Raw genomic sequence first — 22,105 nt, forward strand, 5'->3', positions numbered from 1 at the left:
GCCGCTGTATTAAGTTTAACCAACTTAAACGTATTTACAAAAGAATTTCAATTTTAATTAGGTAGTTTTACCTTATTCTTTGCTTCATTTTTATTTTCCTAACATTTTTTTAATTGCCTTATGACTGAATTCTCCTACAATATTTGATAATTCCTCCGAACAATCTTTATCACAGTGTACAATATGATTATTATGTGTTTATTGTTTTATATATCGTATTATGTTTCAAACAACTTTTCTTTTAAAAAAGTTTATAAGTGATAGTTTGGTGGAATTTATTAGGTATCAATGAAAATGCTTGTAGTTTATGGGAATGCATGACGGCCTGCTGAAGACCATTAAGTATCATTGCCCAATGAATCGAGATCGAGATCAATGCAATGGCTTTGTCGGACAATATAAAAACACCACCAAGGAAGGATAGTTCTCAGTCGCTTCTTTCTATTATATATCAGTTTTACCTTTTGTATTTATTGTGAATAGTTTAAGAATAAAATGATGCTTTTGATGGTAAGTTAAAATCTCATGAATTCAAATTTATGAAAATCTAATATAAAAGCAAGCTCTTCTTAATTGTGTCAGAATATAAACCTCTAGTTTCAGCTTTTGCTGTCCGCATATCTATTTAGCATTAATATCACATCATATTCATAATCATCAGATTGAATAGGTTTTTATTAATTTAACTGCAGATTATGGTCCATGTTATAGACATGATATCTTCCGTGTGACGTTTTCATGTTCACATCATAGCATGTTCTTCATCTTTCAGGTGTTCTCGTATCTCTAGTTCTGTTTTTAACTGAATTCGTCTATTGGTTAATACCACTTTTATTTTTGTTGGACTGACCATCCTCTAGTTTCGACTGACTATGTTAGTATTTTATATATTTATGCATGTCCTACCTTAGTAATCCTGTATTTTTTGTAGAATATTAGCGTTGTTATTTCTATTTCCGGATAAATTGTTTTTGGTAAATTCTCAGTACTTGTATAATTATTTGTTTGTAAGTTTATACACACAAGTTTTTACACTCTAAACTCTAATGAACTTTTTTTATATCACTATTAATATAAAAAATATATTTACTTTTAAACAGATATTACCATATTTAACATTTGGGCTATTATTATTGTCATATAGATTTTTTCGTGTTAATGCTCATGAGCGCCTGTACCATCCCCCCCCCCCCCCAATTGACTGAATAATTCGTTTTCTTTTATTTTCGATAGATTCGAAGATTCGAAGAATAATTAACGTTGTCACTCATAATTTTCTATGTTAACTTTCTTTTAACCAATATTTTAACATTTTATTGGCAATAAATTATGTATACTTAATAAGTTGGAAAACGACTATGACTTGTACACACTTCTAAAATATAGATGAAACTGGCAATAGGTGTATGTTCTTAAAAAACTTGTAAGTGTGTAAAATTTTTTATTAAAATCAGCTTACTACTTTAGGCATGTAACATTTCATCTTCAGAGCTTCCTAGAAGGAACAATATTTTAAGACAAATTTGTTTTTTACAATAATTATAATGATTAAAAACTTACGTCTTATAGGTTACAAATACCTCATGGAAAAGTGATCGTCGACACAAAACACATTAAAAAAGATTGGAAGGCTAAAGCCTCTGTTATAAAGGTGAAAACCCTTTATTGTTGTAAAATTTGCATTTAAAAGGCGCTTGGTATACCAATGGCTGACTCGTTGAAACGAGGGAAATCAGCTGTACCAAAAATTTCTAGAGGACGGAAGTAAATTCAATACGACCTCTATATTACAATTAAATTGAAAATATCTAAGTTGTCATGTGTATGCTATAATTTCACTATTTGGGAGAGTGATTCATCGTTTAAAGGCGCAGAAATGCGGAAAGACGTATGAAAATCCAGTGTCGTACACTCACTTTTATTTTAACGTTAATTATATTTTATTTTTCAAATATTAATGTTCGAAATAGGCCACAATATATTTATTTACAAGTTTTTACTGACGTTTCGATCTCTATATCCAAGGACCGCTTTCAAAGATATAAATGATAGTTATATTTATTTTATTTGTTTATTATTATATATTTTTATAATCTTATATTATTTACTTTCTTTTTTTTCTATCTTTAAAAACGGAATAGAGATCGAAACGTTAGTGTATTAAACATGTAAATAGATATATTGTGGCTTATTTCCAACCTTCTCCCTATAAATACAGAATGCCACAAACAAAAAGCTATAGAAAAATATATATATATATATCTGTCATTTGTATGTTTGAAAACGGTCTCTTTATAGAGATCGAAACGTCCGTAAATTAAACATTTGAATAAATATATTGTGGCTTATTCCCAACATTATTTCTAAAAATACAGAACGATAAGCAAAAAGCCATAGAAAATAAATATTACTATCATTTGTATAATTGAAAACGGTCTCTGGATATAGAGATCGAAACGTCAGTAAATAAACATATGAATAAATATTTTGTGGCTCATTCCCTACATTCCCCTAAAAATACAGAATGCCACAAACAAAAAGCTATAAAAAACAAGTAATTTTGCAGAAAGCTTACTGATACCAGCCGGCTGTCGCGGATGTTACGCCAAAACCTCTTTTGACGTGACCCGTCCTTAAAGAGTTACACAATGAAATTTTTTTAAAACAAATTTTAAGACAGTTTTCACACCACCCCAGAGGTATGTCTTGTGGCGCGTTACTTTTTTTAAATGGGTGTTCGCCAAGAGCCATATTGTTTTATTAAATAAAATGAACAAAACACTTAAACAGTATAAAACAAAACAAAATAAAATCCTATAAAACAAAATAAAATTCTATAAAAACAAAATAAAAATAATGTTTGATGTAACAAAACATTGTACTATTCTATTCTATTTAAACACAAACACTATACACACTTACTATGTTCTTCTCGTTTTTTTTTTTTTTGTTTTTGGTTTTTTTTTATGCTGATGTTCTTATTAAACTATTAGAAAATATTATGCGCTGTCTAAATCTGAAGATGAAGATCGAACCTTGGTAGAGCCTATTATGACTTATGTGGCAGAAGTTTGGCAGATCACGAAAAAAGATAGAAAAAGAAAGATCATATCCGAAATGAAGATATTAGAAGGAGGACAAATACTGTATATTCCAGTGTAGACAGAATTGAAAGGGGATAACAAGGAGACAAGCGAATGAATGAAGATATATGGCCAAAGAAAGTTTTAAATTACATACCACAACAAAGAAGAAGGGGAAGGCCTTCAGTTGCCTGGGAAGAAAATGTTCGGCACATAGTGAGAGATAGAGCCATCAAAGAAGACGAATGGATGGACAGAAAACGATGGCGGTCGAAATGCGAGAAGCGGCAAAGGCTGTAGGAACCTCTCTTATATATATATATATATATATATATATATATATATATATATATATATATATATATATATATATATATATAATATATATATATATATATATATATAATATATATATATATATATATATATACATATATATATATATATATATATATATATATATATAATATATATAATATATATATATATATATATATATATATATATATATATTGTAATAATTTATAATAATTATTATATATTTATATAAATATTATACATCAATAAAACTCACGAAATAATAGTAAAATTCAATAATTTTTTTATGGAAACATTTATTTATTTATTTTTCGAAGATTTCCCGAAAGGTGAAATTAGCACAATTCTTATTATTTTGTTGAATTACCGCAGTTTAAAAAAATAAAGGTTCTACCTGCCATAGAAACCGAAATATTGCAAATTTTGCCAGCGCTCGTCAATTTGAAGTTCCATTCTAAAAAATGGAGCTTGGACGGTTTCCCCCTTCCGTGGCGGTATTTTACGAGTACCATCACTTTAACGGGTTATAACTTTTTACTCCTTCACTTTATATTGCATCATCTATAAGGTGGATTATAAAATTTAGATCTTTATTTAGAATACATTCAATTTTTAACTTTTAATGTTAATAAATAATGGAAATATGATTTTAAAAAATATCAACGTTATTATAAATATTTATAAAATAAAAAATCTTTTTTAAACTGTTTAAACTGAAGCCTTAAACAATGAATTGCAATTTAGAAAATACCTGTAGATTCACTGTTTGGGCAAGTACAGTTAATATACACTGTAATAATTCATTAATAGCCATAATTCAAATTTATAGGACTTTTTATGATCTACAAAACAAAGGAAAATCAGCTGTACGTCTTCATGGATTTCTGATCACCTACTCCTCATGTACCTTTTGGATTCTTTAAATTATATGTATAAGATTTTCACGTGATTAATGATTTTTCACAGTTTTTCACATTAGACTATTCTACTACAGTCAAGAAAAAAAGCTGAAAAAATCTTATACAGGTATTTAGGAGTTCTGCAAGGTATTTGAGGGATAGCTGATGACAATTATGTGAATGCGTGTAGCTAATTTTGTTTTTAGCCTAGGATCACTAGGTTCATAACGTAGTTAATCAAATTCACATTTGTATATACATCTTAAATTAGGAGAACACACTAATAATAGGTTACCAGTCAAAAAGTTGCCGCCAATATTTTTAAGTCAATTAATAGTCATTATTTTTTGACAGAAATTTTATTTCGTTCATTTATATTTTAAAGAAAATACGCTGCTCATGACGTATATGCATGCTTTTTATTTCAAATTAAGCAATTTTTTTTCTTAATATGCTGATATAAGTTTTCCTGAGAAAAATGGTCAAAAATTAGGGTTTCAGCTATTAAAACAGCGAGGTATCAAAAATAAAATAAAAAACAGCTAGCACGCAATGCTGCTGGTTTGAAGTGTTAGTTGTCTGAGATTTTAATAACTTAAGATACCATTGTCGGATCACTACGTTCATAACGTAGTTCATCAAACTCATATTTTTATATACATTTTAAAATTAGGACAGTATATTCATAATAGGTTATTAGTTAAAAAGTTGCCGCAAATATTTTTAATTATTAGTCATTATTTTTTGACAAAAATTTTATTTTGTTCATTTATTTTTTAAATAAAATACGCTGCTCATGACGTATATGCATGTTTTTTATATCAAATTAATGCTAATTTTTTCTTAATATAACTACATAAGTTTGCCTAAAAAAGTGGTCGAAAATTAGGGTTGCCAGCTGTTAAAAAGGCGAGGTATCAAAGATAAAATAAAAGACTGCTAGCGCAAAACCCTACTGCTTCGAAGTGTCAGTTTTGTCAGTTTTTAAAGCATGCGTTGATAGATATTTAATAATATACATATTATCACTTGTCAAACCAGTGTCGTTGCGCCCTAATTCTATTTTACTTTATCTTTGATACCTCGCGTTTTTAACAGCTGGAACCCTAATTTTCGACCATTTTTTCTCAGGAAAATATCATCATATTAAGAAAAAAATTAGCTTTAATTTGATATAAAAACCATGCATATACGTCATGAGCAGCGTGTTCTATTTAAAAAATAAATTACCGAAATAAAATATTTGTCAAAAACTAATTAATATTAATTGAATTAATTTTAAATAATGGTAAAAATGTGAGTTTAATGAACTACGTTATGAACGTAGTGATCCTGCAGTGGTATCTTGTATTATTATAATAAAGTATGCATCGATAGATACATAATAATATACATATTATCACTTGTCAAGCCAGTGTCGTTGCGCCCTATTTCTATTTTACTTTATCTTTTATAATTCGCGTCTTTCAGCTGGTAACATCTGATTGTTACGTGAATCCTCTTGTATTTGTTTTTATCTTTATTTCTGATTCTTCTTCTTTGGTCAGTGCGTCTCAGTATTTCTTTTGTCATTCATCCTTGTTTGCATTTTGTTTTTACTGCACTTAATTTTGTTTTTTGAACAGTCTTTAATATATCTTCAATTTTTGTCCAGGTTTCCTCAGTACTTTCATCGTTACTCGATGTCAACTTTATTTTTTGTTTTAATACACTGGTTATTTCTTGTTTTACGATATAATTTGACATATTTTCTCTATAAATTGTAACTGTTTGCTTATTTTAGTCTTTGTAACTTTTTTTCAATCTCAGTTTTATTTTTCCTACCAGAATATTGTGATCTGTTGGTACATCTGCTCTTGGATATGTTTTAACCTAATACTGAATTTCTGTATCTTTTATTGATACATATAAAGTCTATTTGGTTACGAACCACACGTTCAGGTGTATCTGCTGGTGATCTCCAGGTGTAAATATGACGCTTTGAAAGTTTGAAAGTTCTGTTTGTTATGACTAGTTGCTTTTCTTCACAAAAAGATGCCAAAATATCTCCTTTTTCATTTCGTATTTTGAGACCATATTTTCGGTAATATCTTCCTGTTCTCCTTCGCCAATCTTCGAATTAAAATCGCCCATGACAATATTGAGGTCGTGTTTAATACTTTTCCGAAATAATGATGGAATTTTTCAATTTCCTCTTCTTCATAGTCTTGTGTGGGTGCATATACTTGTAATATATTCACATTTATCGTTTTTGTTTGTATTTGTAACAGTAGTATCCTGTCTGAAAATAGGAAAACATTTTTTACAGCTTTATCTGTTTCCTTCGTTACAATTATTGCTAAATCATTTTTGTATTTTTAACTGTCTTCTTCTGAAAAGTATACAATGTAATCGTCTACAGTTACTTTGCCAAACCCTGGCCATCTCATTTCACTTATTCCAATTAAACTTATATCTAGGCGCTTCATTTCTTTTATAGTGTTGTGAATCTTTCCTGGTTCGTACATGCTCCTTACATTCCTTGTACCTATATTTTGTTTTTCATCAGAAAATGTATTTACGCTTCTTGCTGATAGGGAGATTCTTAGAGAGCGCCCGTACTCGAGGCCGTTGTATTTATCAGCCATTTCCATGATTGTTTCTTGGGAAGCTAAGGCTCTAGGTGGTTTCCTGTTGCCTTCCTAGGGTTTGTAGTAGAAGGAAATATAGTGACCCGTTTGCCCTCGGAAACCTAATAGCCATTCGGGTCGGAAGAAACACGGGGGAAGAAACATGAGGGATAAAATGCCCGTCATTTTTACAATGTAAACATCCCAACTCCATTGTCTGTCAGTTAGTCCTGAAGCTAGGCTTCATATTTCTCCTATTTTCATATTCTTTTTCACTACAATTTTTTTATGTATATAGCCACATTTAAAACTTAAATTTCTCTGTAATTTTGACACTAATCAAACTATCGATCTATTTAGTATCTACTAAATAATAAAATATTTTATTATTTTTTAATATTTAGTGTTAAATAATGTTAGTTTTGTGAATATTTTAACATTGTTATTAATTTATATAATATACTTATACATAAATATATATTATCATCATCTTCATCATTTTCAGCGTATTCTACAGATTATGGTGTAGCTTCCCTTACATAGTCGTTCTTCAGTTCTGCCCACGATTTTCTGGTATTCGCTTCTCTGTTCTATGTTGTACATGCTTGTTTCTTTATGTCATAGTTCCATCTTAAGTTTGGACGTCGCCTTGATCTTTTGATGTCTCTTGGATACCACAATTTAATTCGAATGGAATTGTTAGTTCTTCTCGCTAAATGTCCCCCCACTGCCATTTTAGTCATTTGATTTTGGGGATTATATCTGTCTGAATCATTATATTCTTTTACGATCTCTTTATGTTATATCTTACATGCATCGCTATTATGACCTTTTAGAGGCTTTGAGTTTCGCTATTATCTCTTTCTTTAGTGACCGCAGCCGTATGCCATGATTGGTAGTATATACTGATCGAATACTCTTATCTTTATCTGGAGTGACATTCTGAATTTGAATGTTACAGCATTTTTACGAAAAGATGCTTAAGCCAGTTTCATTCGCATACTCTTCTACTGTCTCAAGTGCAGTTCTTCTTCTTATTACATTTTTATCCATTATCTCATTTTATATGTTTTTTTTTTGGCAAAGTTTATTTTTAGGCCAACTTTATTGTTAGCTGCATTTAGGTCGCTTGTAAGTTCTTGTAGATCTGCAGAATTATTAGCAATCAGAACGATGTTGTCTGATGAAAGGTATGAAAATACCTGTCATACCCAAATAAAAAGGTAATTTATAAAAATAATTTCCTAATATTTTGTCATTTAAATATAAAATCAAGATTAAGAGCAATTCATATTTATATTATACCGTGATAAAACAAAAGTGTAACTTAACCTAAGCTGCCTTTAATAAACTGACAATTTTCAGATTTTTTACACATTTTAAAATATAGTACAGTAATACCTCGACTTACGCTACCTAGACTTACGCGAACCTGGAGTTTTACGCGATTTTCAAATCTCGTCGATTCATATAATATTGAGCGTCACAGAATCTCTCAATTATCGATTAACTTACCTCCCGCCCCCCCCCCCCCACCATAACTGAGCCAATGTACATGTTCGGAGTCACTAAAACATTCAAAGCTTATTATAGAAGACGATAATTTAAATGAGGTATAAGAAAATATAACGAGTTCTCTGCCCTGCCACTCACGTTCCAACGGCGCAGTACGATTTTTTCGAATGCAATTGCAGTACAATTAGGGTACAATACTGTTGAAAATCGGATGGGAACACACACATACTTTCGCAGTATGAGTTATACTTTCAAATCAGAAACATGTCAGATAACGATATACTTTTAGCAGCTCTTGCTCTTTGTATAAACGAAAGAAATACAAGAAACGTAGGTGGTGGTGCAAAGATTGGTTGCTGAAAAGACATACATACTATCACGTACATTTATTAAAAGAATTGCGATTATATCCAGATAATTTTAATTATCTTTTGTTACATGTTAAAATTATTAATTTTCTTTTTTACCAACTCTTCATTTGTATCCGCTTTCACTTCTTGAAATTTAGCAACCAAAATAATCACAGCTTTTTTTCTAGCAGTTTTATCATGATATGATGTCGATTTTATTTTCCAAAAACACTCTTGTTCTTTATAAATGTCAAAAAAACTTCTAGCTATAAGCCGTTTTCGAAATTTACCAGCAATGATTTTTTGCAGTCGTACGATTTTGTCGTTGACTGCAGACTGGTCTGCCTTCATATCGCGCGGATTTGGTCGAATGGAGCAAATTCACAATCAAATTACGTTCAATTTTGTAGCATTCGACAAAATCGTACTGCGGCGCTGGAACGTGAGTGGCGGAAAACAGTTCAACGTATTAGATGCAACGAAAATCGTTGAACAATCTTGGAATAGCTACAATTTCACAACAAACGTTAAATGACGTCTGGAAAACACTGTGTCCTTTTTTATTTTCATTACTGATACTAAGGTGAAATGTACGCCACAGCCTAAGGAAATTGTAATGCGGTTAAAGAAGTTGTTGATATCGTTATGCAAATCAATTTAGAAGTGGATAGTGATAATGTTCAAGAACTGTTAGATTCCCAAAATCAGAAGCTGACAATAATTGAAGAACTCATAGAAAATGTACGACCAAGAGCAAGATATGGAAGAAAGATTTTTTGTGTAAATTGCTATTTTTTAGTTTCTGGTCCCAATTAAAAATAATTTAAAATTATACTCCAACTTACGCGAATTCGACTTATGCGGTTCTCGCCCGGTCCCACCTATCGCGAAAATTCGGAATATTACTGTATTCTTAAATTTTGTTGTCAGCATTTTGGAGTGCATTCCTTTGACGACTTTATTTAAATATAAATCATTTGATTATATGAAATTAACTTTAACAAAAGAATCTCTATACTCTTCAGTAGCTTAAAATTTTGTTAAGATAATGACCTAAAACGTTTTTTTTTGTTTAGATATTTGCCAGTTTGTTTGTTACCTATGCATCAGCTGCTCCCGGATATGGTTTTCATGGTCTTGATTTATATTCTCCGCCAATAATACACGAACCTATCATCAAAGCTCCACTTATTGCACATGCACCGCTTCTAGCTCATGCTCCCCTTATAGCTCATGCTCCCCTTATAGCTCCAGCTCCTATAATTAAAACAGTAGCACCTATTCCAGTAGTTAAAACAATTGTACCTGCTACAAGTCATGCAAGCGTTGTTAGTTATCATGTAGCGCATCCGGTGGTTAAGGTATGTATATTAAAATTTACGATTTAGATTGGTATAAAGTTAAAAGAAATGTTATACATATATACATTATAAAAAAAGTGACTATACCTCTTATATTTACTATCTTTAATGAGAGTTAACAATTTTAGTTGAAAATATTGAACTAAGTTTATTAATCTAATTTATTAACTTTATTTATTATAAAAATATTCTAACACTTAGTTTATTAAAGTCTTTATTTATACAATATTACACTAATTTATTTTACACTACAATTATATAATTTATTTACAACATTGATTACAATTTATATTCCCGACAATACGCGCGTTACATTTCAAAACTCGACTCGATATTATTATTCAGACTAACTAACACAATGAAAATTCCTCTATATATATTTATTAATCGTTGTTCTGGAGTCCCTTCGAAGCGGACGGATATTGACTTGTGCTGACCCCTGAACTGTCTCGAACGGCATAGAAGAAGACCGGTTTTATCGTTAGTGAAACTACTAGAAAATTCTTATTAGAATAATAACATGTTTACAGGTTAAATATGAGTCATATTTATCGTAACAATATTTTTATTTTGACGTTTCATTATCACAATATATTCATATTAAAAATGTTTTAACAGTTACAGTAATGATGTTAAATTCGTATGGGTTAAGGGTAAATGCAGATATATTGGGCAATAGTACCTACTGCAGATTGAATAGCTAAAAATCCACTAAAGCACTCACATATTGATTGTAGGATTTAACACATGTGATATTGCATCTATTTAACAGCATATTAAATTTAAATGGGATACACATTGGACTCAGTTCGGTGAAACTACAGGTACTAATTTCTTTAAATTACAACCAACAGTGACTGTTAACCAATTTTACAAAGTTGTTGCACTAAGTAAAAATAGAGTATCGACTATCCTATGATTAAAAGTAGATTATGGATATTTTCCGAAGCATTTACACAAAATCGGAGTTCTCCCAACGGGCAGATGTGTGTTTTGTACTACCATAGCTGATCTAAATCACATATTATTTAACTGTCCCTTAAATTTGCTGCCTCAAGAATTGCTGGGAGCAGGTTTAAATAGTCCATTAAACTTTATGCATTAAGCTTAAATGTACTATTAAGTGAAGATAGTACAAACATTTTTAAACTAATTATACTATTGCTGAAAAAATAAATAAAATAAAGGCATGAATGAAAAAAAAAGAAAAAAAAAGAGTAATTAAGAAAACAAATTTCTATTCCTCGAGAGATTACTGGCCCTGGACATACTTTTCGGATCTATTGAACTAAATATAGATGTGGGGTATATACAAAATGTCTTAGGGAACATCCATAAATTAGACCGTAGAGAAGAGGGAGGGGGACTTAGCTCATTACAGTAGTCTACGACAGGTGTGAGGTGTGGCATGAGTGCATAACCGACGTCGCGTCGTTTGGTGAATTTCAATTAAATTATTAATCTTTCTAATTATTATTATTTTTCTTATGATACATTCGTAAATAAAGTTTTATAGTTAATTTTTAAAAATCCAGAGATATAATTGATTTTTTTTTAATCACTATGGAATATAACCGATCAGGCAAACGGGCGGGAGAATATTAAAAAGTCCAAATTTTTTTACGACGTACTTTATGGATTTTACCTTACAGGTCGCAGTTTGGAAAAGTCTACGAAACCAATCGACTCCCTTTAAATCTAAAATCTACAATCGCAGCTATGTAATAAAAATTCAGAGTCATATGTCATTACTTCTTATAAACTGGATCAACTTTTGGTGAACTTTAGAAATTAAGACTAGTTATAGTTTATTTACCTATTGTGTTTTCTTTTTTAGACGATAGTGGCTCATCCACCAATTTTGAAAGTAGCAGCGCCCCTTCCCCTTTACCATCATGGATTCCATTAGCTTAAAACGTAATTATTTAATTTAGTGCCTTAATAATGTAATTCATGTAGATATTAATTATTTTTGTTACCTATTTATTACACAGAGTGTTATATTTTATGCACAGAAAATTTAATAAAAAGTTGGCAATTAATTGTTTTGTGATTTGTGAACTCCGCCTACATACCTAACCGTTAGATGACTTGAATGTTTAACATTTTCGGTCTTAAATCAGAATCTTATCAGAATATAAGTAAATGTATACAGATAACGACATTGTTTTGTTGACCATAGGAATTAAGATTTATTGCAATCCCATCTCTAGAGTATATTTATTATAATGCTCTAAAACTAATTTTTTGGTTATATTTTAGCCTTAATAGCAATACAAATAAATAAGTAAGTAAATAAGTAATATGCTTTATTGTTACTGAAAATTGTAACAATTTTATGGACAAAGCTTATAATAATAAGACAAGAAAGAAGAAAAAAAATCAGAATAAGAATCGTTTGTACTTTTAAATAAAAAAAGCAATCAAATTCTTCCAAACTTAAACATAAAAATAGTATCCACAAGGAATCTACGTTCCTGTATTTGGCTGTATACCATATATTAAAAAATTAATTAAAATCCTTTGTAAAAGGTATATATTTATACCTATTAATATTAATATAAATATATACCTTTTACAAAGGATTTTAATTAATATTTTATAAAAATAGTACTTAATTAAGAACCTACAAACTTCGTAAAATGTACCTAACAAAAGATAAAAATTAGGAAAGCAGATTAATTAATTAAGGGTTCAAATATTCCACCTCCTTGTGCTAAACAGTAACCAAATCTGTCATGCAGATTTGTCCTCATATTTTGGAGTAGGGCTGGTGTAATGCTTGCAGAGAAATGAAGTATTTTTGCCCTTAATTCGACTAGGTTTGTGGCCCCTTAAAACCGATGCCTATAAATGTTTTCTTTGAGAAAACCCCAAAAAAAGAAATCGTTAGTCGCTAAGTCACAGGGTCTAGCGGGCCATTTAATTGTACCACGTGTACTTATCAGTCGATTAGGAAACGTTTGATGGAGGAAGTCAATAGTTGCTCTAGGGTTGTGAGTTGAACACCCATCCCGTTGGAAATAAACCTCCTGAAAATGAACGGAAAGGCGTCGAACTGCCGGAATGATCTCGTTCTGTAAAAGTTGTAAATATTTGGGCCCGTTTAGGTTTCCATCGATAAAAAATGGACCGACAATATGGTCGCCTAACATCCCAGTCCAAACATTTAACTTTTGCGGATGCTGCGTTCGCACTACAACACCGAGGTGCTTATTTTTCCGAGACTAATACCTTGTTACGGATGGATTGTTTTTTATCTAATGAAAATGAAGCTTCGTCAGAAAATAAAATATTTTTTAAAAAGTGTACATTTTCTTGTGTTGGTTGTATCTTAAAACAGTAATACCCATTCCTTTTGAGAACTCGCTGGACAGTTCGAGCATTCACGTTAACTTTCCTAGCAATTTGTACACTATTGCAGGGTTTACTAGCTTCCACAGCACAAATATCAATATCCCTGTTTTGACCCTCGTCATCGACAGGTCTAACACGTGGTTCATTACCTTCATGACACTTTTTACAACTGTTTTCACATCCCAAAGTTTGAAAATGTTTAATGGTATTTTTAACTGTTGTAACACTTGGTGAAGGTCTATTTTCGAAGGCAACAATAAATAAATCAATTACTTCGCATATCGAATGACCCTGAAAGTACCATGTTACAAGTTGCACTTTTTCTTGGACGGTATACAACGTAATAGGCATTTTATTAATTATTTGTTTATTCTTTAAGAACTTCGTTTGAAATTTTTAATGTCAATGTGACAATGACGACAATTCGTACCTACTGTGAAATAAATATAGAGGTGGAAACGTGTAACATGTCACAGCGAATGCCATTGTGTATGGTCAATAAAACAATGTCGTGATCTGTATAGGCGTTGAATTAGACGTAGGATGAAGAACAAGAGTTTCCGAATGGTAACATATGATATATGATAACAGTTACTGAAATGGAACTTGGCCGGACACGTAGCCCAAATCAGTGATGAAAGTTGGACAAAGAGATTGCTTGAGTGGAGGCCGAGATTAGACAAAAGAAGTAGAGGAAGATTCCCTACTCGTTGAACTGACGATCTCAAGAAAAGTGCTGGGTTGGAGGTTGGACGCAAAGGGCTGGGTGATGGTGATGATATATGCGTAGACTAAAACTCTACCGTAAAATACTTACAGTACATACGGTACTTACCAAAAAACTTCCTCTAAAGTCTAAATACGATTGATGTGATAATATAATGGCACCTATAATACAGAAACTTGAAACAACTAAAGTCTAAAAATTATCAGAAGGGAACATTTTTTCTTTGTCCAATATTTATAAGTTTGATCTAAAATTGATAACATATGAATATCATATAGATAGTTTGTATTTTTTCCTATGACTCTAGTAATGAATTTATCACTTAAAAACTTCCGTTGAAATTTCAGGGTTGGTTCTATCGCCTCAACTTCCCTTAAATTAACGGGTGTATAATTCAAATATCCAAGACAAAGCCGAAGGCATTTATTTTTTTGGTTTTCTAATTTATTTAAATGTGTGTATGCGGCAGTTCCATACAAATGGCAATTGTAATCGAAAATAGGACGAATCATAGTACGCTAAAATAAAAGTGCTACATTTGAATCGGCACTCCAATTAGTTCTACAAAAGGCTCTAAGAATATTCATTGCATTTTCAGACTTTTTTATGACTTGATGGATGTGGTCCTTCCATAAAAGTTTTCTGTCTAAAAAAGTACCGGGATATTTTACACAATTTTTAATAGGAAATTGACTTTGACCTACTGTTTGATGTTTTCTGGTGAAAATGCAAATTTCTGTTTTAGAGATATCTAATAGCTTGTTATACATAATGTCCAAGTTAAGGGTATCGAATGCAGAAGAAATATCTAAAAAAGCAGCCATAGTATACGCATTATCAATAAAATTTATTAGTATAGATGACACTAAGGAAGTTATAGCATCTTGAGTTGATTTTGATTTTCGAGATACATACTGAGATTTTGAGGTTATTGCTTTAGCCAATGTGCAATTCTATTTTTTATTAATCATTTTAACGTCTTTAGGAAGCAAGAAGCTAGGGATAGGTATTGGTCTATATGAACTACAGCAATTTTCTGATTTGCCAGGTTTTTTAATAGGTCTTAGAATATATTCCTTCCAGCTCTCTGAAATTTGTGACATAATCATTCCAAGTGCCAATAAAAATATTTAATAACGATATTTTTCGAGATTTTTTTACAACTTTTTCTATATATATATCGAAAATCAACAAATAATCCTGTAAATTGGCCTTTATTTTACAAAAATACACAACAGAAATATATTTGAACTTGAAAACATAAGTGTAAAAAAAATCTTTTTAACGTTGCAAAGTGTCGTCTCACTGTGTCCCACAGTGGTCCACACTGAGACACTATGAGACATCGTTCATTGAACATGTAGTGCTCCAAAATGCAGTTCGAACTAAACACAATTATTTTGCCTCTTTGTTTTTCCATATAACACTGGTAGACGTAAAATCATCACTATGTCTTGCGATAAACCACTAGTATCTTCAGGAACGTTTGGATAAAAGAACTTGTTCGATTTATTATTTCTGCTCAGATAATGGATCTCACATTTGAAATCATCTGAAAGATTAGTCAAAATTTTGCCAACAAAAGATTTTACTGACTTTTTGCTTGCAAACTTTACAAGAACGTAGTCATCAATGGCTGCATTTCTATTCATTTCTTCGAATCCTGTTATTGGAGCATTAAGGTCATCATCATATTCAGAATGAGCTTTTCAGAAATTTTGCTTGGTCACTTTTTTTTTCTATTTTTCGGATTCGATAAATCGTTGAATCATGGTCAATAGTAAGTGTTGTTATTACAGTATCAAGATTCGAAGTAGGATCCTTTTCCTCATGTTTGCCATTTGTGCAGGAATCTGAAACTAGAGATTCGACAGTATCATTTGAAGATGTTGACTATTCAGGCCGATCTGTGACGGAACTAGGAAGAAAACCTTTTTCTGCAAAAACATCCCGATCATTATTGAAAAATACCCGATTTACAGAATCCTGATGTTATATTAATTGAAGTCATTGAATGCTGAAATGCACTCGTAATACATTATAGTATATCGTATATGGTCAATGGAACTCCGGGGTGGTGCATAAGACAAGAGTCGACAGCTCTGTTATAGTGTGCCTCTTGTACTTTATTACTGCAATGCGGCGAAAAGGTTAAAATAGTCACTCCATTGAATTGGGCTAAATACACACATTCAATTTAAAGATGACTTTCGTGATTACCGAACAATGTTGGATTTTCGATTGAGGAATTTGTATGGTTTATGAAATGACGCATAACTTCCACAAACAACTCGTTCTTCATCCAGCCCGAAGGTGTTGCAAGTCCCAAAAGTTTTTTTAATATGATCATATAAGGTTGCCTGTAGGAAAATGGTCGCAAATTAGAGTTGCTCGCTGTTAAGGTTACAGGTTGACAAGGGTGACGAGTGTCATTACGCACGCGTCGATCTAACTCTAATTCAAATATCCAAATCGACTGTTCCGTGTTTTGTTTTCATTATGCAGAGTAGGTACGTATCGAGCTAAAAATTATAGTAGTTTACCGGAAATTACTTATTGGCTAGGGATAATTTCTGTAATTGTATAATTAAATAATGTAATGAATAGTGGAAGTCACTATAAGTGGCAAGATAATAGTGATATTACTGAAAGCGATGATGAAGTTCTTGACGACGATTTAATTGAAATTCAAAATTTAATTCAACTGCCTAATGAGCAACAAAATCAAAATGAATCGTAAATAGCTGACAATATATGATCTTCAGAAGAATGAAATCGTCATAAAACACCATTTACTGTTATAGCCGCATGTAAAGTGCATCCAAGTGGAAATGAACCTATACACTATTTTAACCTGATAACCACTAACGAATTTTATGAACTGATTATTTCAAATATAAATTTATATGCTCTCGAAATACTTGCACCCTCTTTCTCATTTAATTATTCGATCATTTAACTCATTCTTAATTCACTTACTTTCTCTTATTATCATTAATAATTTCTGTCTTTTTCTAAAGTCAGCTTCCAATTTTACCGATCACTTTAATTTTATAGTCAATTCATAAAATATAAACAAATAATTATAAATAATAATAAATAGTAACTTCTGTCTGAATTTTAACAAAATAATCTAATAAACATTTATATAGAGTTGTGCATATGGGTCCTTGACCTGGTTTACTTTAAAAAATGTACTATCAATCTTGCTCGAGTTGAAATCGAGCCATTAAGGAGTTCCAGATTAGTCTCCCAATGTAAAAGATGCCAGGCTTACGGGCACACGTGAAAATACTGTAAAAAGAAGCAAAGATGTGTAAAATGTATTGGTAAACATCTTACTGAAGATTGTCAAAAACATCCAGAAGAAATACAAAAATGTGTACATTGTGGAGAAAACCATCCTGAAAACTACCGAGGATGTTATGTAGCTAAAAAATTACAAACAATGAGAGACGAGAGAACAAACAAAGACAATGCTAAAAAGCCTTCCATAGTTATTGAAAGCAAAAAATTAAAACCGGTAGAGGCCAGTGAAAATAGAAGTTACAGCGATGTAACAAAGAATGTAAGGAGACATGCACCATCGCAACAAGAAAAAAAAACTGACATTACATTAAAAATGATATTGGAAAAACTCACCAAGATTGATGACAAAATAACTCAAATCGATATCAGAGTTGCCCGACTAGAGCATAGCGCTAAAGGAACTATTCCGAAAATCAGAAATGGCTAAAGACCACCGAATAATGGCGTGAAACGCAAAAGGAGTGTTACAATATCAAATCGAGTTGCAAGCATTGAGAAAATTAAATTAGTCTCATTTCTGAAACACACTTCAGCTAAAGGACCTCAGAAAAACACAATGCAGCTAAAGGAGGAAGCGCTATCATAATTAAAAATAACATCTTGCATCATGAGAAATTAAAATATGCAACTGAGCACATACAAGCTACAACAGTATGTGTGAAGATGAAAACACATACCGTAAAAATAAATTCAATATATTGTCCTCCTAGACACTCCATTAAAAGACAACAATATAAAGAGTTTATGAACACTTTAGGAAAAAGATACATCATTGGTGGCGACTTAAATGCAAAGAATAACCACTGGGGCTCTAGGCTAACTACAACTGAAGGAAAATAACTATTGTCAGTTGTTAAAGAACAAAAGGGTGAAGTAATATCTACTGGTAGCCCAATATACTGGACTACCGATGTACCGATAGAAACAAAATTTGATTCAACTTGCTAGTGAGCAACAAAATCAAAATAAACCGCAAATAGCTGACAATATAAATGATCTTCAGAAGTACAACATCGTCATGAAACACCATTTACTGTTATAGCCGGGTTTTAAGTGAATCCAAGTGGAAATGAACCTATAGACTATTTTAACCTGATAGCCACTAACGAATTTTATGAACTGATTATTTCAAATAAAAATTTATATGCTGTCGAAATACTTGCACAAAGTCATTCGGAAACGTCTGGGATTATCCCTCTTTCTCATTTAATTATTCGATCGTTTAACTCATTCTTAATTCACTTCCTTTCTCTTATTATCATTAATAATTTCTGTCTTTTTCTAAAGTCAGTTTCCAATTTTACTGATCAATTTAATTTTATATTCTATTTATATTTTATAGTCTCAATTTTAATAAACTAATCTAATAAAAATTTATATAGAGTTGAGCATATGGGTCCTTGACCTGGTTTACTTAAAAAAAATGTACTATCGATATTGTTCCGAATATCATTGTAAACATTCAATTATCACTTCCGGCATCTCATATTAGTTGACATTTAACATTCCTACAGTTAGGATGTAGAAACTTTTTCGAGTAGGGACTTATGTTTCCTGTTGGCAATCTAATCTCATCGGCATACTGCTATATAATTTAATATAAGTATGGTTTAATCCAAGTAAACCCAACCAATATGTGCTTTTGAGGTTATTTTGCAAGTACTACAAAGTACCTAATAATCCACAGGTTTGCACATAACAGTCGAAATTTTACCTTACGTTTTTAATAATTTAGTGGTATTACTTGCTTTTAGGTTCACTGAAGATGGACTGATTAGTCCAAAAAAAAGAGTTTTTTCAACTATGTGGTATACAGCCAACTCCCGGGAATTATCCCTTTTTAAGTTTAGGTCTAGGATTACCTTTTGGAAAGAGGTAACACAAGCAGAATTTAAAATTTTTCTTGGACTATTATTTCATATGGGTACAATTAAGTTAAACCGTCTGAATGACTACTGGAAAACTAGTCATATGTTCAGTCTTTAAATTTTTTTAAAAAGTATAGATTCGCAAGAAGCGGAGATAAATCGTTGGGAAGGTTGAGATTTAGACAATATGGTGAGACATAAATTTGGAATGAAGTTGTACATGTTAACAGGACATTCCCGGCTTATTAAAAAGTTGGTAGTCTATGCTAGAGCAGAGGACCCCAAAAATTGCAGGAAGGAGAATCACACACAAAAGGTGGTACTAAAATTAATGGAGGGCTGTATCAACGTTGGGCATACCTTATATATGGATAACTTTTATAATATTATTGACTTGACTAGACAATTACTTTAAGTATTTGGATTACAGGTACTTTAAGAAATAACCGAATACAGTCTCCTGAAGGAATATATATATATATATATATATATATATATATATATATATATATATATACATATACATATATATATATATATATATATATATATATATATATATATATATATATATATATATATATATATATATATATGTATATATATATATATAATTATATATATAATTATATATATATATATATATATATAGGATTGCATATCTTTGAACTTTCTATATAATAGCAGAAATCAAAAGAAGATGTCCCTTCACGATTTTAAGCTTTCAGCTATTGAGAATATTTTAGGACCGAATCCAAAAAATCTACCGGTTACAAAACCATTGGTGTACAACAAAATTGTCCAAAGATGCCGATGGGAAAACAAAGAGAAGACGCTGCAAATATTGCTGGAACACAAATAAAATTAGAAAAGATACTAATAATTATTGTCCGCATTGCCTAGAAGAGCCGGGTTTGTGTTTCCAAAATGTTTGATTGTTTCGGGGAATCTAAATGTGGAATTAAAGTGGAAATTAATTGAGATTATATTAAATAAAACACATGACATATGTAACATTTGGTGATTTATTATCTGTAATCTTTCAACAAATGCTATATCTAATAGCGTTTACAGAATCTAAAAAATAACAAACTAAATTCATTATTATATACATTAATAGCGTTTCAGGAACAACAACACTGTACATAAGAAAAATAATATGAAATGCCTCTTTTTAAGATCACATAAATTTTTTGTGTTCCAGTCAAATAAGACTAAGAGCAGAATCGTTTCATATATAAAATTGACTATATAGTATAATAATTATGCCATTTTTACCAACGCGCAAGCAAAATATAGAGTGTGACGCAATTATATAACCAAACTACAATTATAGTGATGTCTAAATATATTAGAATTAATTTTATACTAATTTTACATAATATGTAATAGATCATGACAATAGATACTTATTTTATAGGTCATAAATAATTGTGTTTATGACCTATACATTATGCAAACACGGATTTAACGATACCAAAAGGGTTTCTTGTATCTCAAGGTCACCAAGATTTTTACCTGCATACTTTTAAAAATTCACTATTTATGTTGTGTTCCAGTATTCCATAGTTTCAGCATGTGTTTTATGCTTTCTTCGACTTTATAATTCTACCGTGCTCCATAATTATGAGTCTTTATAGTCCCAAGACCAAATTACCTAAGCTATGCCTGATCTATATTAGTAGATAATCTAGGTGTAGCAATCCAATAGTAGCGTTCCTGGAATTGTACGGCAACGCATAAATATAATTGGAAATCTTGGCGCTCATAAATTACAGAGACCTTTTAGTATTTGACAAAAAATTTTAAAAAAATTCAGTAATAGTTCTGTTAAACAAAATAACTTATTCAGTTATAAATCTTGCGAACAGATAGTCAACAAAATATGCTAAGGACTTTGAAATAGAAGAAACCATTTTAACATTTAAATATCCCTATTACAGTTTATATTTTAGAAAATCATACGATAATTTTCATAAACTAATTTATAACCTATATTTAAAGTTCAAATACCCGCAATGTTTTAACAAATTCTTACTGTTTTTGCTGATTTCAAATCCGGTAGTTCCTATCGTACCGTGGTTTTTCAAAAGCTTACAAATACATGACTAGATAGAAGAAAATAGTAATTAATACATTGTTTTTTAGTAAGTGTATCTAAAATTGACCAATGTATCAGATATTTGCTCGAGAAAATATTTTACCGTGCGTAACTAATTTCTTGGAATATAACATTGTGGTAAGTTTATGAATAAACATGTATAATAACAACCTCTACTTCACAACACTTTTAAATAATTTCAGCTCAGAACGAATTCGGTCATGCTCTAGCTGATAGAATAAACCCAAAAATAATAGAATAATAAAGAAATGAGCGTTGATATTAAAAATTCCATCAGTAACTTTTATAAATCAATCTTTCTTGAACAATACAGTGTGTTCACAACTAAAGGTATTACAAAAACTTATATACTTTTTTAATTGACTGTCCATATTTGATTCATCATATATTCTGATATTCCTCAAGGCATTGTATGTGGATCTATCAAATATCTACTTCACATACAAAAACAATTTATAAAAGATATCGACTACAGCAACTGTTACTAAAATTTTTACATAAGTAATCTAAACAATTATATATATATATATATATATATATATATATATATATATATATATATATATACATATATATATATATATATA

The 22,105-nt window shown here is 30.7% G+C and overlaps 1 protein-coding gene and 1 long non-coding RNA gene across 3 annotated transcripts; one reads left to right on the top strand and one right to left on the bottom strand.

Moving 5' to 3' along the window:
• Window positions 1-393: 393 nt before the first annotated feature.
• Window positions 394-12,167, top strand: LOC140438267 (uncharacterized). Its single transcript, XM_072527961.1, has 3 exons — window positions 394-510; window positions 9,851-10,135; window positions 11,973-12,167. The coding sequence occupies exons 1-3, from the start codon at window positions 496-498 to the stop codon at window positions 12,042-12,044; spliced, it is 372 nt and encodes a 123-aa protein (XP_072384062.1). The 5' UTR covers window positions 394-495; the 3' UTR covers window positions 12,045-12,167.
• Window positions 10,354-12,217, bottom strand: LOC140438268 (uncharacterized). Of its 2 annotated transcripts, none has more exons than XR_011950474.1 (3): window positions 12,115-12,217; window positions 11,952-12,044; window positions 10,354-10,625 (listed from the first exon to the last, which is right to left on the bottom strand). It is a non-coding gene; the product is annotated as an uncharacterized lncRNA (long non-coding RNA). The 2 variants fall into 2 exon arrangements; XR_011950475.1 differs by having other exon boundaries at window positions 10,354-10,628.
• Between the last annotated feature and the right edge of the window lie 9,888 nt (window positions 12,218-22,105).

This window comes from Diabrotica undecimpunctata, chromosome 4 (assembly GCF_040954645.1).
Source record: "Diabrotica undecimpunctata isolate CICGRU chromosome 4, icDiaUnde3, whole genome shotgun sequence".
NCBI lineage: Eukaryota > Metazoa > Arthropoda > Insecta > Coleoptera > Chrysomelidae > Diabrotica > Diabrotica undecimpunctata.